This window comes from Mirounga leonina, unplaced genomic scaffold (assembly GCF_011800145.1).
Source record: "Mirounga leonina isolate KUSES-001 unplaced genomic scaffold, KU_Mleo_1.0 Mir_92, whole genome shotgun sequence".
Taxonomy (NCBI): Eukaryota; Metazoa; Chordata; class Mammalia; order Carnivora; family Phocidae; genus Mirounga; species Mirounga leonina.
Window position 1 is genome coordinate 14,764,551 of NW_023270852.1, and position 20,114 is coordinate 14,784,664.

General features: G+C 39.4%; 1 protein-coding gene across 5 annotated transcripts in view; it reads left to right on the forward strand.

Moving 5' to 3' along the window:
* Positions 1 to 326: 326 nt before the first annotated feature.
* POLD3 (DNA polymerase delta 3, accessory subunit) overlaps positions 327 to 20,114 on the forward strand; it is a 103,361-nt gene continuing 83,573 nt past the window's right edge. For all 5 annotated transcript variants that reach the window (XR_004677451.1, XR_004677450.1, XR_004677452.1 and 2 more), the window contains exons 1-4: positions 327 to 564; positions 1,883 to 1,938; positions 10,000 to 10,102; positions 19,114 to 19,153. Coding sequence is in view for 2 of the 5 variants with exons in the window: in XM_034995017.1 (XP_034850908.1) it covers positions 505 to 564; positions 1,883 to 1,938; positions 10,000 to 10,102; positions 19,114 to 19,153 (259 nt within the window). In the remaining 3 variants the exon portion in view is untranslated. The remainder of the gene's footprint in view (positions 565 to 1,882; positions 1,939 to 9,999; positions 10,103 to 19,113; positions 19,154 to 20,114) is intronic.

The window sequence follows — 20,114 nt, forward strand, 5'->3', positions numbered from 1 at the left end:
TCTCAATTCTGAGGAATTATAACAAGCTGCACTTTATCCCAGCTGCCGTCACTCTACTAAAATTACTGGTTTACTTCTGTCTTTATCATTCACAGCTGTGTCCCCAGTACCTGGACTAGGTACTTGATAAACCTTTGTTGAATAAAGGTATGAAAGGGCAAGGATTATTTTATCAATTTACAGGTGGTAAGGTTGTGGCTCCTACAGATGAGGTCTTTTGCCCTGGGTTAATCATTAGGTTGTAGCAGTGAAACACTGGTTCCAAAAACACCCCCTCCAGATCACGCTCACGAACCTAGCTGCTCACTTCCGTCCTCTCCTACCTACTAGCTCCGCCTACTTGAGTCTGCGCCGTCTCCGAGACTAGTTTGACCCTCGGGCGGCCGCCGTAGCGCGTCGCCTCCGTTGCTGTGGGAAACGACCCGGGACCCGGGAGAGAGGAAAGACGTTTCCCGCCGGCGGGAGCTGCGGTTGTGGTGGCGGGGCTCATAGCTCCGCAGCACCATGGCGGACCAGCTTTATCTGGAAAATATAGACGAGTTCGTCACGGACCAGAACAAGATCGTGAGGATCTAGGACTGGGGAATGTGGGCCTGCGACTAGAGTCCTGGGCCCGGCGAGGGTGGCGGGGGCCTTGACCCCTCTGCGCTTGGCCTGTTGGGGACTGGCCGAGGGGAGACAAGTCCCCACGTCTCGTGCCCCAGGGCGAGCGAGGACTCGCGGGGGGGATTTCTTTGGCGCGCGCGCAAGTCCGCGTGCCTTGGGTGGGCGTGCTGGGCACTGGCAAGGAGCAGGGGTCAAGAAGGAGAGGCGTGGAGGGAAGGGTACTGGTAGATAAAAATTCTAAGGCGTTTCTACACCTATCTGATAAGGTGGTTGGAGTTTCAAGTCCCACGTTTTCTGTTGAGGAAATTGTACCTTAATTGGGTTAGGTGACCACTTGTTTAACCTTACAACAGTCGGTTTCCTCCTCTAGGAAGTTTGGTATTCATAGCCTTGACCTGCTTCCCAGGGTTGGAATGAAAGATCCAGTGAGACGATGAATGTGAATGGACTTTGCAAACCGTGATAACTGAGTGCCTACTGTGAGCTTGGGATATGCATTATTACCTTTAATGGTTACAGCGACCCACCCAGAGGGCCGTGGAAGTATCCCTAAAAAAGAAAGTTGAAGCAGAGGGGCCAAATAACTTACTTATTTTTGGTTAGTAAGGGATAGGCAGTTTTCCAACCTAGGTTAGTCTCTTTTGCTAATGCTTTGCCTCGCCTGTGTAAGTCTTAATTATTGGAAACTCAGCATTTAGAATTGGAAGACTTCAGGAGATGAGGAGCATACAAAGAAGTGACAAATGACAGGAGAGCCCAAGGAAGGATGGACGGAAGATCAAGGCTTGATGCCAGTGGATTCCAATCTAACTGCAGATACAGTGGTCATCCACTTCTTTCATTCCCTTGCCCCTGCACCACCTGTGCCTGTTAATGTTTGTATGGCTGCAACTTTTCTTAGAAGTTTATGAGTCATACACTTCAAAGTAATCTAGCTTTTGGATGAGTTTTAATAGTTACCAGTGGTGGCCACAAAAAAGGACACAATGTGAAAAGGGCACTAGTAAAACAAAGAATGTGAGGAAAAATGAGAGCTTTTTCTTTGTATAATCAGCCTTACTCTTTCGACTCTCCTGTTAATTAGCCTTTTTAGTATTTGTAAGATAAAGATCTCAGTCGTACCTGCCCAGATGGATGGTTCTTGGCAAAACTAGGGTGGCATCTACTGTAATTTATAAGGCATAATCATCTAAGAGTGGGAATCTTTAGGAGCCCTTAGGACTGACCTACACTCTGGAATCGTCTGATGTTAAAAAAACAATTCCTCTTCTTACAGGTGACATACAAATGGCTGAGCTATACACTAGGAGTTCATGTTAACCAGGCCAAACAGTAAGTCCAATTTACTACTAATTTTACTCACATTGGAGTTGCTTGTTTTGTTTGTTTTTTGTTTTGCTTTGTTTTAAGCTTTACAGATAGCCTGGAAGTTAGAGATTTTTTCTTCCCTTGGAAAATAGGAAAGAACACTATTTTTACTATGGTATACTAGATTTGTCTATTATTTAGGAGATAGGTGGACTTATATACAAATGTGTGGTGATACATTTACTGGATTTATTTGTAGCGTTGGCTTCTGGTTAACATCACTTTGTTATTTCAAATTTATTAAGTGGGCTAGCCAATTCTGTTTACATCTCAGGTTTTATATACCTGTTATCTTATATCTCTGTTACATTTTCATATGTGTTCCTTAGGCCCACATCTGGGTGTTACTGAAGTATCTTCATAATGAGGTCAGCAGGTGTTTGACACAAGCTGTGTGAGAGTATAAAACTGGGGAGAACTATTTAAGTGAAAATAAAAAGGGAGTGTTCAGGATGGCACAGAGCATTGCCCTTCTTGAACTTTGCTGTACAACCTTTGCTTGCTGAAACTTGTAGTGCAACTTGAGGCCAAAAGGGAAAAGGCAAGCTTTTGAATTAACTTCAGAATTTCTTAAAGATGTTGTCTCCGTCCCAAGGGGAGGAATTGGTGAACAGGCTGAGGGCACATATATTAAGTTAAATACCCATTTAGTTCACTTTATTCCTAAAAATGGTCTGATTTTTCCCCATTCTTTGAGTCATGGGAGTTTTCTTTGAGTCAGGGAATGTTCCATGTGTCTTAGAAAATTCCTGATTATCTAGAATCGGTTCATTTGGCTTTATGTGGACTGCTGTTTGACAGACCTAGAATCTGGTTTTGACTGTGATGTTCCTGCGTTCAAGACCTGAAACTCTTGGCCTAGGGATGAATTTGGACTGATTTTGACTATCTGAGATTTCTGTTGCTAATACCAGTGCTGACCCGAACCCAAGAGTTTCAGGTAACTTTCAGAATGGACCTATATAAGCCTAATTGTTATGGTTACAGATGTTTATGAAATAACTATTATTATATAAGCCTGTTGGGGCTTAAAGGTGCATATTGAGGGCTGGGGATGAAATAAAGTTGCCTGTAATTTTATTGTAGTTTACCTTGATTACCTGTAATTTTTATAGAATATAGATTCTGGTGGTTTGCTGGCAGTCTTTGGCATTCTTTGGCTTACAGCTGCATAACCCTAGTGTCTGGTTTCTTGTCACATGGCATTCTTCCTGTGTGCCATATCTTCACCTGGCTATCATAAGGATACCAGTCATATTGGCTTAGGAGCCCACCCTACTCCAGTATGACCTCATCTTAACTAATTACGTCTGCAAAGATCCTCTTTCCAAGGAAGGTCACACTCTGAGGCACTGGTGGTTAGGACTTCAACATACCTTTTTGTGGGGCGGAAGAGGGGGAGAACAGGGACACAATTCAACCCATAACATACTTAAATAGTATATTTTATTTATCATCATCTATTGATGGACCTTTGGGTTGTTTCCACATTTTGGGTATTACGAATAATGCTACTATGAACATTTGTATACAAGTTCTTATGTGGACATATGTATTCAGTTCTCGGATATATACCTATTTCTGGGTCATATATAACATTTTGAGGAACTGCCAAGCTGTTTTTTAAAGTGGCTGCACTAATTTAAAATCCCACCCGTAAGGTATGGGGGTTCCAATTTCTCCACATTCTTGCCAGCTCTTTATCATCTGCCTTTATTTTAGCCATCTCCTAGTGGGTATGAAGTGATATTATGGTTTTGATTTGATTTGCATTTCCATAATGACCAATGATGTTGATCATCTTTTCATGTGCTTATTAGCTGTTTGTTTATCTATACCTGTTCAGATCCTTTGTCTATTTTTTCACTGGGTTGTCTTCTTATTGTTAAGTTGTAAAGACTATGGATACAAGACCCTGATCAAATACGTATGTGCTGCCGAAGTGAGCATGTGATCAGATATATGATTTGCAAGAATTTTATCCTATTCTGTGGGTTGTCTTTGCACTTTCTTGATGGTACTTTTTGAAGCACCAAAGTTTTTATTGTTGATGAAGCCCAATTTATTTCCTTTATCTTTTTTAAGTAAGCTCTATGCCCAATGTGGGGCTTGAGCTCACAACCCCAAGGTCAAGAATCACATGCTCTACCTATTGAGCCAGCCAGGCGCCCCTGTTTCTTTTATCTTTTGTTGCTTGTGCTTTGTATATATTATCTAAGAAGGCTTTGCTCAACCTAAGGTCATGAACATTTACTTCTATGTTTTATTCTAAGAGTTTTGTAGTTTTAGCTCTTACAACAGTAATTATCACTATATTCAAGGTTTCTACTTGGTATCATGTGCTTGTTAACATCTTAAAAATACTTCAGACCTCACAAGAATACACTGTAGTTTTCAAATTAGGTGTTGGCTGAAGCCAACTTTATTTTATTTTTATTTTTCATTTTTTTAGGGAGGGATGGGTAGAGGGGCAAAGGAAGAGGGGGAGAGAGTATCTCAAGCAGGCTCCACGCCTAGTGCAGAGCCCAGCGCGGGGCTCAATCCCACACCCCTGAGATCATGACCTGAGACGAAATCAAGAGCTGGACACTTAACTGAGCCACCTGGCTGCCCCAACTCAAGCTAATTTTAAATTAAGCCCTAAAATATGTAAAGAGGCACTATTTCTTCCAGGAATCATTTTGTATATGGTGTAAGGAAAGGTCCAGTTTCATTTCTTTGCATGTGGATATCCAGTTGATCCAGAATTTTATAATTATTACCATCTGACATTTTCTAGGGCTGCCCGCCTTCACTAGAATATAAACTCCATGAAGATGGGTTACACGCTTATCACGTTGATCACTTTTCCAATTACTATTGCTATGAAACAAATTATCCCAAAATTTAGCAGCTTGAAACAACCATTTTATTATGTTCATAGATTCTTTTGGTTTGGAATTTGGGCGGGGCACAGTGAAAATGGTTTATCTCTGCTCCATAATGTCTGGTGCTTCAGCTGGGAAGCCTCAATGGCAGGGACCTAATCATCTGTGGGCATCTTTTTTTTTTTTAGTTGATATAGAGGGAGAGAGCAAGCACAAGCAGGGGGAGCGGCAGGCAGGGGAGAAGCAGGCTTCCCAATGAACAAGGGGCCCAAGGTGGGGCTCTATCCCAGGACCCTGGGATCATGACCTGAGCCAAGGCAGCCGCTTAACCGACTGAGCCAGCCAGGCGCCCCTGTGGGCATCTTTATACAAATATCTGGCAGTTGATGCTGGCCATCTGCTGGGACTTCAGCTGGGGCTGTAGATCAGACATTGCGTATGTCTTTCTATATGGCCTGGGCTTTGTCAGGACATGGTGTCTCCAGGTGGTTGGACTTCTTACACAGCAGCTCTGGACTCCAAAAGCTAGTGTTCCAGAGCAAGGCAGAAGCTGATTGCCTTTTCCAACTAGTGTCAGAAGTCAAGCAGTGTCATGTCTGCTTCATTCTTTTGGTTAAAATGAATCACTAGCTCTCCCACGTTCAAGGGGCGGGGGATGGACTCCACCTCCCTATGGGAGAATGTAGAAGAGCATGTGGGATGGGAGATGTTGTCGTAGCCATCTTTGGAAAATACAGTATGCCACAATCATTGTATCTTCAGTGCCTGGCTCATAATAGGCGCCAATAAATATTTGTTGAGTGAGTACTAAACACTATGGTAGATATTTTCACAAATACTTATCTCCCATAATCTTTTAACAGTCCAATATGATGGGTGTTACCAACTTCTTTTAACAGTTGAGAAAATTGAGACTTAAGTGTCCTGTCATCTTTTTAAAATTTTATCTATAGTGAAAGCATTTTAAGTATCATTGGTGGCACTGAGGGCAGTGACTGGGCATGGTTGTTATTGATTTGACTGGATTTGTTAAAGAAGTATTTTTTCATTTCTTATTTTTAGCATTATTTTAGACTGTGTCATAAAACAGTAAACCTGACAGACTAGATATTTCTCATCATTGATTTAAACAAGATAAATTCAGGTTGTAAAAATGCTGTGAAGGAATTAAAATAGGTTAGGGAAGACAGTATAGACTATACACTGTATTCATCCTAGGGAAAATTATGGGTGGAACTGATCAGGGAAAATTAACAAATTAAAATGAGAAATATAGTTAATCGTGTGTTGGAAGTGCCTCTTATAAGAAGTCATTTGTTGTCATTTGATATTTAAGAATATTTTGCATATTTTGTCAGTAAAGATAAAATGGTGTAATTCAATTAGATAAACATATTTTAGAGACTCAAAAGATATACAGAAATTATTATTATTATTATTTTTTAAAGATTTTATTTTTAAGTAATCTCTACACCCAGCATGGGGCTCAAACTTACAACCCCGAGATCAACCATTGCATGCTCTACTGACTGAGCCAGCCAAGCACCCCAGGAAATTATTTTTTAAAAAGTTTGTGCAGTTTTGACCTTGTTAATATAAAAGAGAACTTGGGTTGATTTGGGGAGACAAGTGCATAGAGGACAATGGCTGTGATGATAGAGATAAGACTACAAGTTGTAGACAAAAGAGAATGCATTTAGCCAGCAAGCTTGAGAGCATCTTGGTCATGGCCCCTGCCTATCATTTCTTCTCCTAACATGATCCTAACTACCATAGATAAGCTAAAATGTTCATGGATCTGCATTACCTCATCTTTCCTAGCATAATTGCTACATGGAAGGAAACACTAAAGAGGACAAGATAGAAGAATCAATAAGAATACTGAATAGGGCACATTTTTGTCCTCAAGGAGCTAGCTTATAGTCCAATGGGGAGGCAGATATATAACTAAGTAGTTAGAATACAATGTGATAAGGGCTATAACAGGTATGGTATAGTTTTGGTTAGAACTTAGAAGGCAGGGGTGCCCTGCTAGCCTGGTGGTGTTGGGGAAGGCTTCACACATGAGCTGTTGTCTTGAGGAGGAGTTAGGTAGATGAGGTCTGAGAAGAGCATTCTAGGCAGAAGAAAGGGCATACAAAGGAGCAAGGGGAAATGTAGAATGTTTCCTAAGACTGAAAATGGTGTGAATGTGGGAGAATGGTGAGAGCTAATAGGGGCCAGAACAAGAAGAGTTGTACATGTCATTGCTAGGGTGTTGGAGTCAATCCTTAGGAGATAGGGAAAGACTGAAAACTTTGGAACAAGGATATTCAGAGAATAATTCCAACTACCTTTCAACATCACTTACCAATAGGCATCTCAGACTTAACATGCCTCAAAACCTAACTCCTAATTTCTCCTCAAGCACCTGCTTTTCTCCATCTCAGTGAATGACAACTTCATTCTTTGAGTTGCTTAGTCCAATCGTCCTTGACTCCTCTTTCTCTCGTACCTCAAAATCAGTCCACCAGCAAATTCTGTTGTTTCTCCCTTTGAAATATACCCAGAATTCATCCACTAATTGCTACCTCTGTTGTTAACATCCTTGTCTGAGCTACCATCATCTCTAGCCCAGATTACTGCAGTAGGCTCCTAACTAGTCTCCCTCTTTCCTCTCATGCCCCTCAACAGTATATTCTCCACACTGCAGTAGGAATCCTTCTAAAAGGTGAGATCATCTTATTTCTGTTCTAAACCTTCTGATGACTTCCTTGTTTGAAGTCCATAGAGACTTCCTTGCTTGAAGCCATAAAGACCTGCATATCTGGCACTTGGCTCTCTCTCCCCTACCACTCTTCTTCCTCTGCACTTGTCTCTTTTCTGTTCCTTGGACCTTGCTTATTTACATTTTTGCCTCAGAACCTTTACATTCCTGTCCTCTCTGCCTGGAACATTCTTCCCCAGGATATCCGCATTGGTGGCTCCCTCACTTCCTACAGGGCTCTGCTCATGAAGCCTTCCCTAATCACCTTATATAAAATAGCAAAACTTGGGCGCCTGAGTGGCTCAGTCGGTTGAGCGTCTGCCTTCGGCTCAGGTCATGATCCCAGGGTCCTGAGATCGAGTTCCGCAGCGGGCACCCTGCTCTGCAGGAAGCCTGCTTCTCCCTCTCCCACTCCCCCTGCTTGTGTTCCCTCTCTCACTGTGTCTCTCTCTGTCAAATAAATAAATAACATCTTTAAAAAAAAAAAATAGCAAAACTTCTCATGTACTTTCTATTCTCCTTACCTTTTTTTCTTTCCATAGATTTACTACTGTCTGACATATATATACTCATTTGTTTCTTTATTGTTTGTTTCTCTTTTCTATAATGGTAGGAATTTTGACTCCTTTGTTTACTGCTCTATCCTCAAGACATAAAACATAAAGTAAAATTTTGTTGACCAAATGACTTGATTTACATTTTTAAAACTTCATGGTGGTGGCCTTGTGGATAATGAATGGGAAAGGGGCGGGGCAGAAGTGACACTTGAAATTGAAACAGTCCAGTTAAGAGATTTGGGGCATGGAGTCAAGAATTACTTGGGAGGAAGAAGTAATGAGATTTGCCAACTCACTGGATAGGGAGAAATGAAGGATAATGACTCCCAGATTTCATGTGCGTGTGGTTTGAGCCAATGATGTTGTTGACAGGAATAAATGAAACCATGGGGATGAATGAAACCAAAAGGAGAATAGGTAGTAAGGTGACCAACCATCCTGGTATGCCTAGGACTGTTGGGTTTTTTTGTTTGTTTTTTAAAGATTTTATTTATTTATCTGAGAGAGAGAGAACACGAGAGGAGAGAGGTTCAGAGGAAGAAGCAGACTCCCCCCTGAGCGGGGAGCCTGATGCGGGACTCGATCCTGGGACTCCAGGATCATGACCTGAGCCGAAGGCAGTCGCTTAACCAACTGAGCCACCCAGGTGCCCCAGGACTGTTGGTTTTAGCACTAAAAGTCCACGTCTCAGGAAACCCCCCAGATCCAGGCACACCTAGATGACTGGTCACTCTATAAATTTAAAAAGATAGCTGACAACAGAACTCCAGCAGTATGGAAAAGGAGGAGGTAGTCAAGTCTGTGCAGGAAATGGGGCAGAGGCAGTTGGAGACTGCCCCAGTCTCCCCAGGAGACTCAGTGGGGCATGGGATCATGGAAGCTAAGAGAGCAGATACCTCAAGAAGAGTGGTTAACAGTGTAGGTTGAGTTTCCCTTGGAAGTTTTGAGTTTTTAGCTATCCTTGGCAGAAGTATAACATGTCAGAGACTCAGTAAATGTTTCTTGACATAAAAGACACAGATGAAGCATCTCTTTTGTTATTTTTGTTAAACTATTTCCTTAAACTGTAGGTTGTTACAGGAAGCCAACTTCTGATGCTTGCTGGAACATAAGGGTAAAAATGAATGTAGGGATGTTACTAAAAGCAACATTATTTCTACATTGAGTGGCAATTTCAGGTTAACGAATATTCCGAATACTGGGCAATGTGAGTAAGTTGTTACATTCTGCAGTTCTGAAACAGCACTGAGTCTGAGTGAACACAAAATTGGAGTTTCAGAACTAAACACTTAATAATCATCTACATAGTGGTTCTTAATGTTTTAGAGTAATCCCTCTGAGAATCTGTTGAAAACCCTGAACTGTCTCCCCGCAAAAAACACATGTGCATTTTGCTTGCATTTTGGGGAGTGGAGGATTATAAATGGCCATATGAATCCCAGGTTAAGAGAATCACTGATCCAATACAGCCTCCTGGTTTTATACCTCAGGATTAAGAGGCCTAGAAAACGTAATTAACTTATCCAGGATCACATAGTGACTGAACTTTTTCTTGACTCGTTGTATCCATTGTATGTTATTGCCACTGTTTTAAAGCAGGTTCAGTCCCTCTTGGCTTATTATTAGATTTATTTCAGTTTGGTCACTGTGCCAACTCAGTACAAGTTGACCCCAACCTGTATGTCCTGTCTAAAGTCTGTCTTTTTTTTAACTTTCTGCCCATGGGAGCAAAATATCCCGTAAAAAAAACTGATAGACTGTCAGATTTAATATATCTAACTTTTAAGTCATGAATTAAGAGTTGATGAGGTAAAAACTCTTACAAATAATGACTTGTACCTTTTGTTTGGAACAGGATGCTGTACGATTATGTTGAAAGAAAGCGAAAGGAGAATTCGGGAGCCCAACTGCATGTCACCTATTTAGTGTCTGGCAGTCTCATTCAGAATGGACATTCCGTAAGTTGTCAGAATCTTATAATGAGTTGAAATATGTTTGAGCTATAAACCGTGTTATATAACATAACATGGGAAAAAAACAGGATTCAGTATTATGGAAGTTTTAAAAGACAATTCAAGATGATGTTTATTTTGGATTTTTAGACTAAACCTAAAACTCTGCGAAGTTTGGGTAATATCTTAGCTGTGATGCAGAGACAATATCATGATTATGCAGTTTTCTTAGGCAATAAGACATTAGGAGACTGCTCTGTTAGTCCTCTTTCTTCCTCTTGAAAGTATATTGAGAACAGTGATGGTTAATTTCCAGACTGTTCAGATGTCAAACCACAAACTCAGGTGTTCAGGAAGTCCAATTTTATTTATTTTTTAACTGAGCTTGATTTCAGTTTGAGCTTTCATTTTGGTAGGCTTATGTCTGAGTGGCTGAAGGATGAGGATGTTGACAGGGGGCTGAGTTAATGCAGTGCATAGGCAGAGGCCAGGAACATCCTTATTCTCATGTATCTTTTTATAGCCCCATCTGGTCTCTGGTCATCCGTCAACACAGGTCACTGCTGTGTTTTCATCATCCTGACCACGAAGCTTTCTCAGGCCTCCTGACTTTCTCTTAGCTACTTTCATGTCCCTCTTAGGGGCTCCGGGATCAATTACTTCCATGCCTGGATGGGCACCAGAGTCTCTGCTGAGATAACTCATTCCTTTCCCTGTGCCGGACTGATCCTTGGGAACTTTGATAATTTCTCCTCTCTGGCTTCCTCCCAAAAGTAAGGCACACCTCTTCTGTTCTCACTTCCCCAAACCTCTACGCTGAAGGCTCTTTTGCTCCCACCACCACCACAATCAGGCCCATAGAACTTAGCCCAAGGATTAGCTTTCCTTCTCAGTTATTCACTAATACATGTTTTTCTCTTTCCCTTTGACTTTCCCTTAGAGTCCTAAATTCAGAAAAGTCTAATTTATCAAAATACTGATTGGATTTGTCTTGTAGCAAGAGTCCCAAGCATGTGAGATTTTAAATTGGAATGGCAATTTAGTAATCTACAAGGAGAAACAACTGCTATGGGGATCAGATCCTTATATTGTATGACCAGCATTTTCTTTCCTTATTGGTAAGCTGTTTGGCAAGCCAGATGATAATCAAGGTATTTGCAAGTGTAGACAGAATCAGATGTCATTATATATCAGAAACACAAAATTAAGCAGACCCAATTCATTTGCTCTCAGAAATAAACCTGCCACTAGAATCCTTTCCCCATTCATGGCTCTGGAATGGATACTGCCCAAGTTTGCATCTGAACGTCTTCTTTCCTTTTGTTTCCAGGATTAACTAACCCCCTCTGTCTCTTTCTTTAATTAGTCAATGCCTCCAATCCAGTCATGTCCATTCTTTTTTTTTATGTTATGTTAATCACCATACATTACATCATTAGTTTTTGATGTAGTGTTCCATGATTCATTGTTTACATATAACACCTAGTGCTCCATGCAGAACGTGCCCTCTTTAATACCCATCACCAGGCTAACCTATCCTCCCACCCCCCTCCCCTCTAGAACTCTTAGTAGTTTGTTTTTCAGAGTCCATTGTCTCTCATGGTTCATCTCCCCCTCCCAATTTCCCCCCCTTCATTCTTCCCCTCCTGCTATCTTCTTCTTTTTCTTTTTTTTCTTAACATATATTGCATTATTTGTTTCAGAGGTACAGATCTGTGATTCAACAGTCTTGCACAATTCACAGCACTCACCATAGCACATACCCTCCCCAATGTCTATCACTCAGCCACCCCATCCCTCCCACCCCCGACCACTCTAGCAACCCTCAGTTTGTTTCCTGAGATTAAGAATTCCTCTTATCAGTGAGATCATATGATACATGCCTTTCTCTGATTGACTTATTTCGCTTAGCCTAATACCCTCTAATTCCATCCACGTCATTGCAAATGGCAAGATTTTGGGTTTTTTGATGGCTGCATAATATTCCATTGTATATATATACCACATCTTCTTTATCCATGTCCATCTATCGATGGACATCTTGGCTCTTTCCATAGTTTGGCTGTTGTGGACATTGCTGCTATAAACATTGGGGTGCACATACCCCTTCGGATCCCTACATTTGTATCTTTGTGGTAAATACCCAGTAGTGCAATTGCTGGATCGTATGGTAGCTCTATTTTCAACTTTTTGAAGAACCTCCATACTGTTTTCCAGAGTGGCTGCACTAGCTTGCATTCTCACCAACAGTATAGGAGGGTTCCCCTTTCTCTGCATCCCCACCAACATCTGTCATTTCCTGACTTGTTAATTTTAGCCATTCCAGTCATGTCCGTTCTTTATCTGGGAATCATTGTATTCCTTTAAAGCAGTGGTTTTCTTTTTTGATCACTGATTCCTTTGAGAATCTGAAAAAAAATATGTATGTTGACATATTCATAAAATTTTGAGTGTTCACAGATCTTCTGGAACAGCATCCAAGGTTAAGAATTTATGTTTTAAGGTAGAATTGTAGATTTTTATTCTAACCCACAGGACAAAAGTTCTTAATTTCAAATCTTCAGGTGGTCTTCAGGGTTCAAGGAGCTTGGGGATGAATCCCTGAAAGTGCATTTAAATTGTGTTCCTCAATGTATTTTTTTGAAACCAATCTTTCAAAATGATGTGTAACTCATAATCAGTTAAAGAACTTCTATGCTGTGGCTTGCTTAAAGAAGGCATTCTATTTCTCAATTTAAGTGGGCATTTAAATCCTGCCTTTTTAAGCAGCAGAATGGTTTTTCAAATGAAATCTTAAAATCCTAATATATAAAATATATTAAGAGTAGAGTTGCTGTGGTTGAAGTGGTTGTGAGACTTTTGGAGCTTTGTACTCACCCTCCAAACAGCCTTGCAGGGCAGCTTTGCGGAACCCTGTGGAATTACAGATCAAGTGTGGTTGCTTACCTATGCTTTCTTCCTTAAAGAAAGCCCTCCTAAGGAAAGTCAGATGATTAAGCATAATGTCAGATTTTATTCTTGTTCCTTCTAATTTCTTTTTAAAGTTTTAAGTGTTTTTATTTATTTATTTTTTAAGATTTTTATTTATTTGACAGGAGGAGAGAGGGAGAGAGAGAGAGAGAGCATGAGCAGGCAGAGTGGCAGGCAGAAGCAGACTCCGCTGAGCAGGGAGCCCGACGGTGGGGCTTGATCCCAGGACCCTGAGATCATGACCCGAGCCAAAGGCAGACGCTTAACTGACTGAGCCACCCAGGCACCCCAAGTTTTAAGTGTTTTTAGAAAGAAAAAGGACACTGGCTTTGATGGATTTTTAAAAATATAAATATTTTTCCAGTCGTTATTGTACAAAATGTTAAAAACAAAAAACAAAAACCTCCTTCTAATCTCAACCCAGAGAATCTTCCAGAGAATTATTTGAAAATTTCAAGGGAATGTTTTGTTAATTCTCTTTTTGTGGTTTTGAAGGTTGACAACCTAATCCATGCTTAATGAAGTTCCCCATTAGTTGTTCATCTAATGATCTTAGCCGAGATTGATTTTATTGCTGCCTAGATTATTAATTCACTAGGAGTTACAAAATGGTAATGTTCTGTCATTTTTTCTGAATTGACTGGAATTTTTCTATAAAGAACAACTTTCTCTCATTAAATAGCCATATTTTCATTTTTTTTCTTTAACTGCTGTAAAGCTCAGAGGGCTTACCCCAACCAGGCTCTGAGTTTGTGGATGCTGAACTTACTCCTGTGTCCATCTTAAAAGGAACCCACTGAATCAGTGCTCTACCCTGGTCTATGTTGTTCAGCATCAGCAAGTTGGCATTTCGACTGTGTCATTTTTATGCATTTTCAGTATCCCCTGAGGCAACATTTAGCCACACTGAGCTGTCTGGGCGGTCCTGATTTTCTGAAGTTACCAGTTTTTGTTTTTAGGGCCTTCCTTAGAAAGTTGCGTAAGTTTGAGTGGTTAATTTCTACTGCTCCTTTTCTCATTAACTCTGTAATTTTTATTGTATGGTTTTACAGAATATGACATTTTTTTGGAATGACTTTTGTTTTTTTTTAAAGAGAAAATGCATTATGAAACCATACTAATATTCCCAGTTTAAATTTACAGCTATGCTTTTTTTTTTTAATATTTTATTTATTTGACAGAGAGAAACACAGCGAGAGAGGGAACACAAGCAGGGGGAGTGGGAGAGGGAGAACAGGCTTCCCGTGGAGCAGGGAGCCTTATGTGGGGCTTGATCGCAGGACCCTGGGATCATGACCTGAGCCAAAGGCAGCCACTTAATGACTGAACCACCCAGGCGCCGCTGCCTTTTTTTTTTTTTTTTTAACTTGCTTGATTTTATACTGCTTTTTCTCTTATGTTGTAAATTTTGGTAGTTCCTAACATTATTCATAAATATGTATTTGCTTTAGCCAGACATACCAGATTTAGAAAAGCAGAACTACTATTTTTACTAATAATATGTTTACTGGAAACATTAAGATTTCTTTGCAGTTCCTTTTGTCTGTAGGATATATCTTACTAGGGATGCACAATCAGCCTGTGTTTTAGTTACTTGCAATAACTCCTCTCTGTGGTTAAGCCACCAGCTCAGTATGTAGTTAAATTCAAATCTTTTCCTACTTTCAATTTTTAGGTTCCCCACTTTCCCTTACAGGGTAGCTACTTTAATAGATTCTGCTTCTCCTTCCATTTTTGTTGTATACATTTTTCATATATTCAAATATATATTCATATTACCCCTTTTCTTAGATAAAAGTTTTCATACTATATACCCTATTTTACACTTTGTTCTTTTACTTAACTGTAGATCCTGAACATCACTCCATAGCAGTTACAGGAAATATTCCTCATTCCTTATTACAGCCACCTGATCCTACATTGATCTACTTTAGCTTTTTCAGCAGTCCCTTTTTGATAGTTTTTTGAGTCATTTACAGTATTTGGCCATTACAGATAGTGTTATAGTAAATATGTGTTTTGTATATTTTTGCCACTTTTAGAGTTACATTTCCGAGGATTCCTAAGATGTGTATGTACTGCATTGGGTAATTGCCAAATCTCTCTCCATTTTTTATTCCCACCAGTAATGTGTGAGAGTCCCCTTCTCTACACAATGCATGTTGTCATCTGTTTCAGGGTCAGTTGCATTTCTTTTTCTGTGCGCTGTCCATACCTTTTGCCTATTTTTCTAAAGGAGTGTCTTTCTCTATTTTAGAAGCTATATATTAACTCTTGGTGATATGAATTGCAGGTATTTTTTCCATTTTATCATTTGTCTTTGTACTTTGTGCTTTAAGTTTATTTTTGTCATTCAAAAGTTGTATATTTGCTAGTTTTTGTGTATTATTTAAATTAATTCTTACTGTTTATAGTTAGGAAACTTTCCTTATTCTCAGATTATATCAGTTTACATTTATCCATTTATAGAAGAATTCACCCATATTTTCTTATGATATATATATGGTTTCATTCTTTATATTTAAATCTTTGCTTGATTTAGAGTGTATTCCAAATCTGTGAGAGACAGATCCAGTTTTTATTTGGTTCCATATGATTATACATTAATTCTTATTATATCACTTACTAAGAAGTTCTCTTTTACTCACACTATTTGAGATGCTGTGTTTGCTTTTTGTGTTTGTTTTCACAGTTCTAAAATTTAGTTTTATTCTAATACATTAATACTAATGTATGCCAGATAACCTAGTGATAATAAGTTTAGTAGTTCACAACATTTTTAGAAAGCATGTAATAAACATTTATAGAAAATTTTGTAAAGAATGAAATGTTTACTATAATCCTTCTTAAAAGCCTTGGTTCATTTTGAAAGACCAACATCGAATTTTTAAAAATCAAAAGAAAGGAAAATAAGTCCTTCCCGCCCCCCCCCCCAAATACATAAGAACTACTCTCTGGCATTCATATTTTAAGTGCCCAGAATAAAATGGGCTAAATTTTCAAAGGCAGTTAATAACAGCGTGTACAAGGACTTGTTTCATTTGATTTAGCACCAAGTAAAGTAAGAGTAAATATGCCACGGAAGAGTCGTGTTTCTCCTCCAGCTCTCATATTGCCCCATTCTTCCTACCAGGCCACAGGACGTCAGCAGGCATCTTTGTTGCCCCACTAAGGAATCAAAGCATTTTCATTTTAATATGGCTATTCAGATTATACTCGCTGGTAAAGGTTTTTCCTGCCAGATAACAGTGGATGTAACTATGACAGTGAACACAAGCAGGTGTTAACTTCTTTGATTAGGAATAAAGAACTCATTCAGCAAACTCAGTTATTTCTTGGTCTTTTTTAACCTGTCATGTAAATCCTTTTAATTATTTTTTAGCTAATTATAATTGTTATATATATCAAGGGAATTTTCCCCAAGCATACCTGATCTGTTTCTATTTCCTGATGATAAAGTATGCTTGCTTTGCTAGTGTCATGGGCTTTCTTTTATTCTTTTTTTTTGTACTTTAATTTGTTACTCATCAAGGCAGATCTTACATTTTGATTAAAAAGCAAAACTAACAAGTAGATCCTAAAGCACACATTTCTAAACTGAATAACATCTGAAAACATAAGACTTTAATTACATTTTCTGCTGAAAATTCGACTCGGGTATTTTTGCAAGAACTTACGTCAATTTCTAACATAAGTCATGTCCCTCAGAGCATGTGTATTCTCAAAAGAAAAATCTTTTTTTCCTTTTTTTCTTTTTTTTCCTAAAAAATAAATTTTCCTATGTGCTAATTAATACATTTTTATAACAAATTGAAAATTCTGAGTAAACAGGTAAGTTTAACAAAATAAATTCAGCATATATGGCTAATTTATAAATGTCTTAGTGTAGGGGCGCTGGATGGCTCAGTCAGTTAGGTGTCTGACTCTCAATTTCAGTTCAGGTTGTGATCTCATGGTTTGTGAGGTTGAGCCCTGATTTGGGCTCTGTGCTCAGCAGGGAGTCTGCTTGGGGACTTTCTTCCCTGCCCCGCCCCTCTGCTCGCTCACTTGCTCACTTGAGCTGTCTCTCAAAAAAAAAAAGAAAAGAAAGAAAAAAATAAGTGTCTTAGGTAAAGGCAGCAGTGAATTTGCATCCTGCAACTAATCTCTAAATCCAGTTGGTTTTTTTCCTGGAATTTTATAGACCTAGTGTCTCACAGAGCCATATACCACAGTGCTAAAGATGTCTTTTTTGGTGTCAGTCTATGCAAAAAGCCTCTGATGAGATACTTTCCCCAAATGACATGGAGTTTTTTTGTTTCTTTTCCAGAAAATAAGGAAAATGTATCAACCACTTACTCTTCTGAACAAATGTTAGGTCACTACCAATTTTAATTATTAAATATTATAAAATATTTTTTTTGAAGTTTAGACATTTCTGATGTTTTTCAGTTACACCCCCATAGAAGATAACTGAATAAAACACACTAGATGATTTCAAAAGATGAATCTTCGTATCTGACTCATTTGGCACATCCTTAATTTCCAGATAGAATCAGTAGAAATGAAACTAATATAATTTTCAAAGAATTCATAGATGCCAGTCTTAGGACCAGGAGCTTCTAAATGCATGGATGAGGAGCTTCTGTTCATTTTACTAGGTAAATGCAGTTTTCCTCGTGAAGTAACCGATATTTTCTGGTTTATTTGTTGAATTTTTGTTTGTAGGAAGGCATACACATAGGGCCAGATCTTGTCGGTTTCTATTCTGGAGAATGTTTCTTTTTGTCTGGTAGGTAATATTCCAGGACCAGCTCTGTTTGGGCTTTGTAAGCCTTCAATCGCTTGAGAACCATCTCTCATCTGTTACTCTCACACTGGATGAGAGCCTTTCCAGTCAGGTCACCAAGGCCCGTAGTTTTGGGAGAGTCGAATTTGATGTTGTAGACTTGGTGCTGAGGTGGATGAATTTTTAGCAAGTGGATGTTGCTTCATGACCTTGAAGGGCATGTTCAGATTAAGCACTCTATCTGATAAACTGTCCAGGGCTTCTGCCTGTGAAAGTGCCTTGGAAACCTACGCAATAGCCAGCTATATTGGGTGAGATTTTTCAGCTCATGAAGGGCCAAGCAGAGTCATGACATTGTCCGAAATGAGCTTCCCTTGTTCAGTGAAAGTCTTGGCTAACACGTCAACTTCTGTGCCCCAAGCCTATTTCAGACTGGGTCCCTGCTGGAGAGGTGCTTCAGCTCGAAGTATTGGTGATGTGCTATGACACACCTTGCCTGAGCTCAGTGCCACCATGATCACTGCGTTCAGTGGGCCTGGGCCCCACAGATAGTGGGGCTTTGGCCTTGCTGCACACTCACCCCCTTCTGTGGGCTGACAGCACTGTGAGCTGGGGGCTGCCTTTTGTTTGGTTTTTAATTGTATTGATATGTATATTCTATCGCTTTTCTTACGCAGATGGAGAAATTTTAAAGTAAACAAGTTAAAAATAAGTCTGACTTTATTAAACTGTACACAGATTTTTTTTTAAGATTTTATTTATTTGTTAGAGAGCGCATGTGCACGCGCGCACACACACACATGCATGAGTGAGGGAGGAGTAGAAGGAGAGGGAGAAGCAGACTCCCCGCTGAGCAGGGAGCCCAACATGGGGCTCGATCCTGGGACTTCGGGATCATGAACTGAGCTGAAGGCAGACGCTTAACCGATTGAGCCACCCAGGAGCCCCTGTGCACAGATTTTTAAAAATACATATTTATTTATTTATTTGTTTGTTTGTTTGTTTTGGGGGGAGGGCAGAAGGGGAGGGAGAGGGACAAGCAGATTCTAATGCATGCCCCGCTGGATCCCACAACCCTGAGATCATGACCTGAGCTGAAACCAAGAGTCAGATGCTGAACTGACTGAGCCACCCAGGTGCCCCTGTACACAGAATTTTTAGGGGTACCCGAATGTTCCTAATTTCACATCCAAGTGTAATTGAATTACCAGCAAATAAACTTTAAAATTGCAAGTTGTATTACTGCTTTAAACACTAATGAAGTGTTATTTCCTTACAGTGCCACAAGGTTGCAGTAGTGAGAGAAGATAAATTGGAAGGTAAGTGTTTTAGCAATTTAGCAAGATTTTCCTCTTACGGCATCAATGTAGGTACCGTAAAAAATCTGCCCCTAGCATCTGCATACAATATATTTAGCTATTTAACTGAAAAGCTGAATATTCCTTTTATTAGTAGTTTCTGAAACATGTTAAAATAGGATACCACCTCTGCCTAACTTACCATTTTTAAGACCAATAGCTGCTGACATTTACAAAGCACTTTTATTACAGGATTTCAAAACTCATGTCATTCATGCAAAAAACTATCATGAATACCATATGGAACAGCTCATGAACTGGAAAAAGACAGTAGTCTCTAAATACTGTGTTGTGTTCCCTAACGATTTTTTAGGAAGAAAATTAAAGAATGCTTTTCTAAAGTCAGAAAGACTTAATATAACTTCTAAAATAAATGGCAAGTACCTATGCCATTTAAAGGCTATTAATATTACGGTTTTATTATTTAAAAATCCAGTTCAAAGGAATTTTGTAACAGGGTCCACATGATCTGGACATATGTCTCAAGATGAAACCTGCACTGTTGTACTTTGTATACAAAGACTCCTGCCGTTGGCGTCGTTTTCTTACAAAATAACTCTGAGGTATTCAGGGTAGTGGAGATGTCCACTTTTGTCTTTCTGAATTCCCACAGTGGTGGCCAAAGTGAGATTTATTCATTCAGTAGATACATAATGAGTATTTACTCTGTCAAACTCTGTGTTAGGTGCTGGAGACTCAGTCACAGTCCCTTTCTTCGTGGAATCTAACATTTGTTCTTGTGATGTTCTTTTGTGGTTTTTTTCCTGCAGACTTAGCTGGCTAGTAGTATTTTTGTTATAGTTGCTTTCTCTGCACAAAAATTGAATTATATAATTGAGTCTTCTCAGATAGAAATTATTCTTTAATTATATACTAGAGTGTAAGATTCTTCCCTGATTGAAAAAAAATAAAGAATATCATA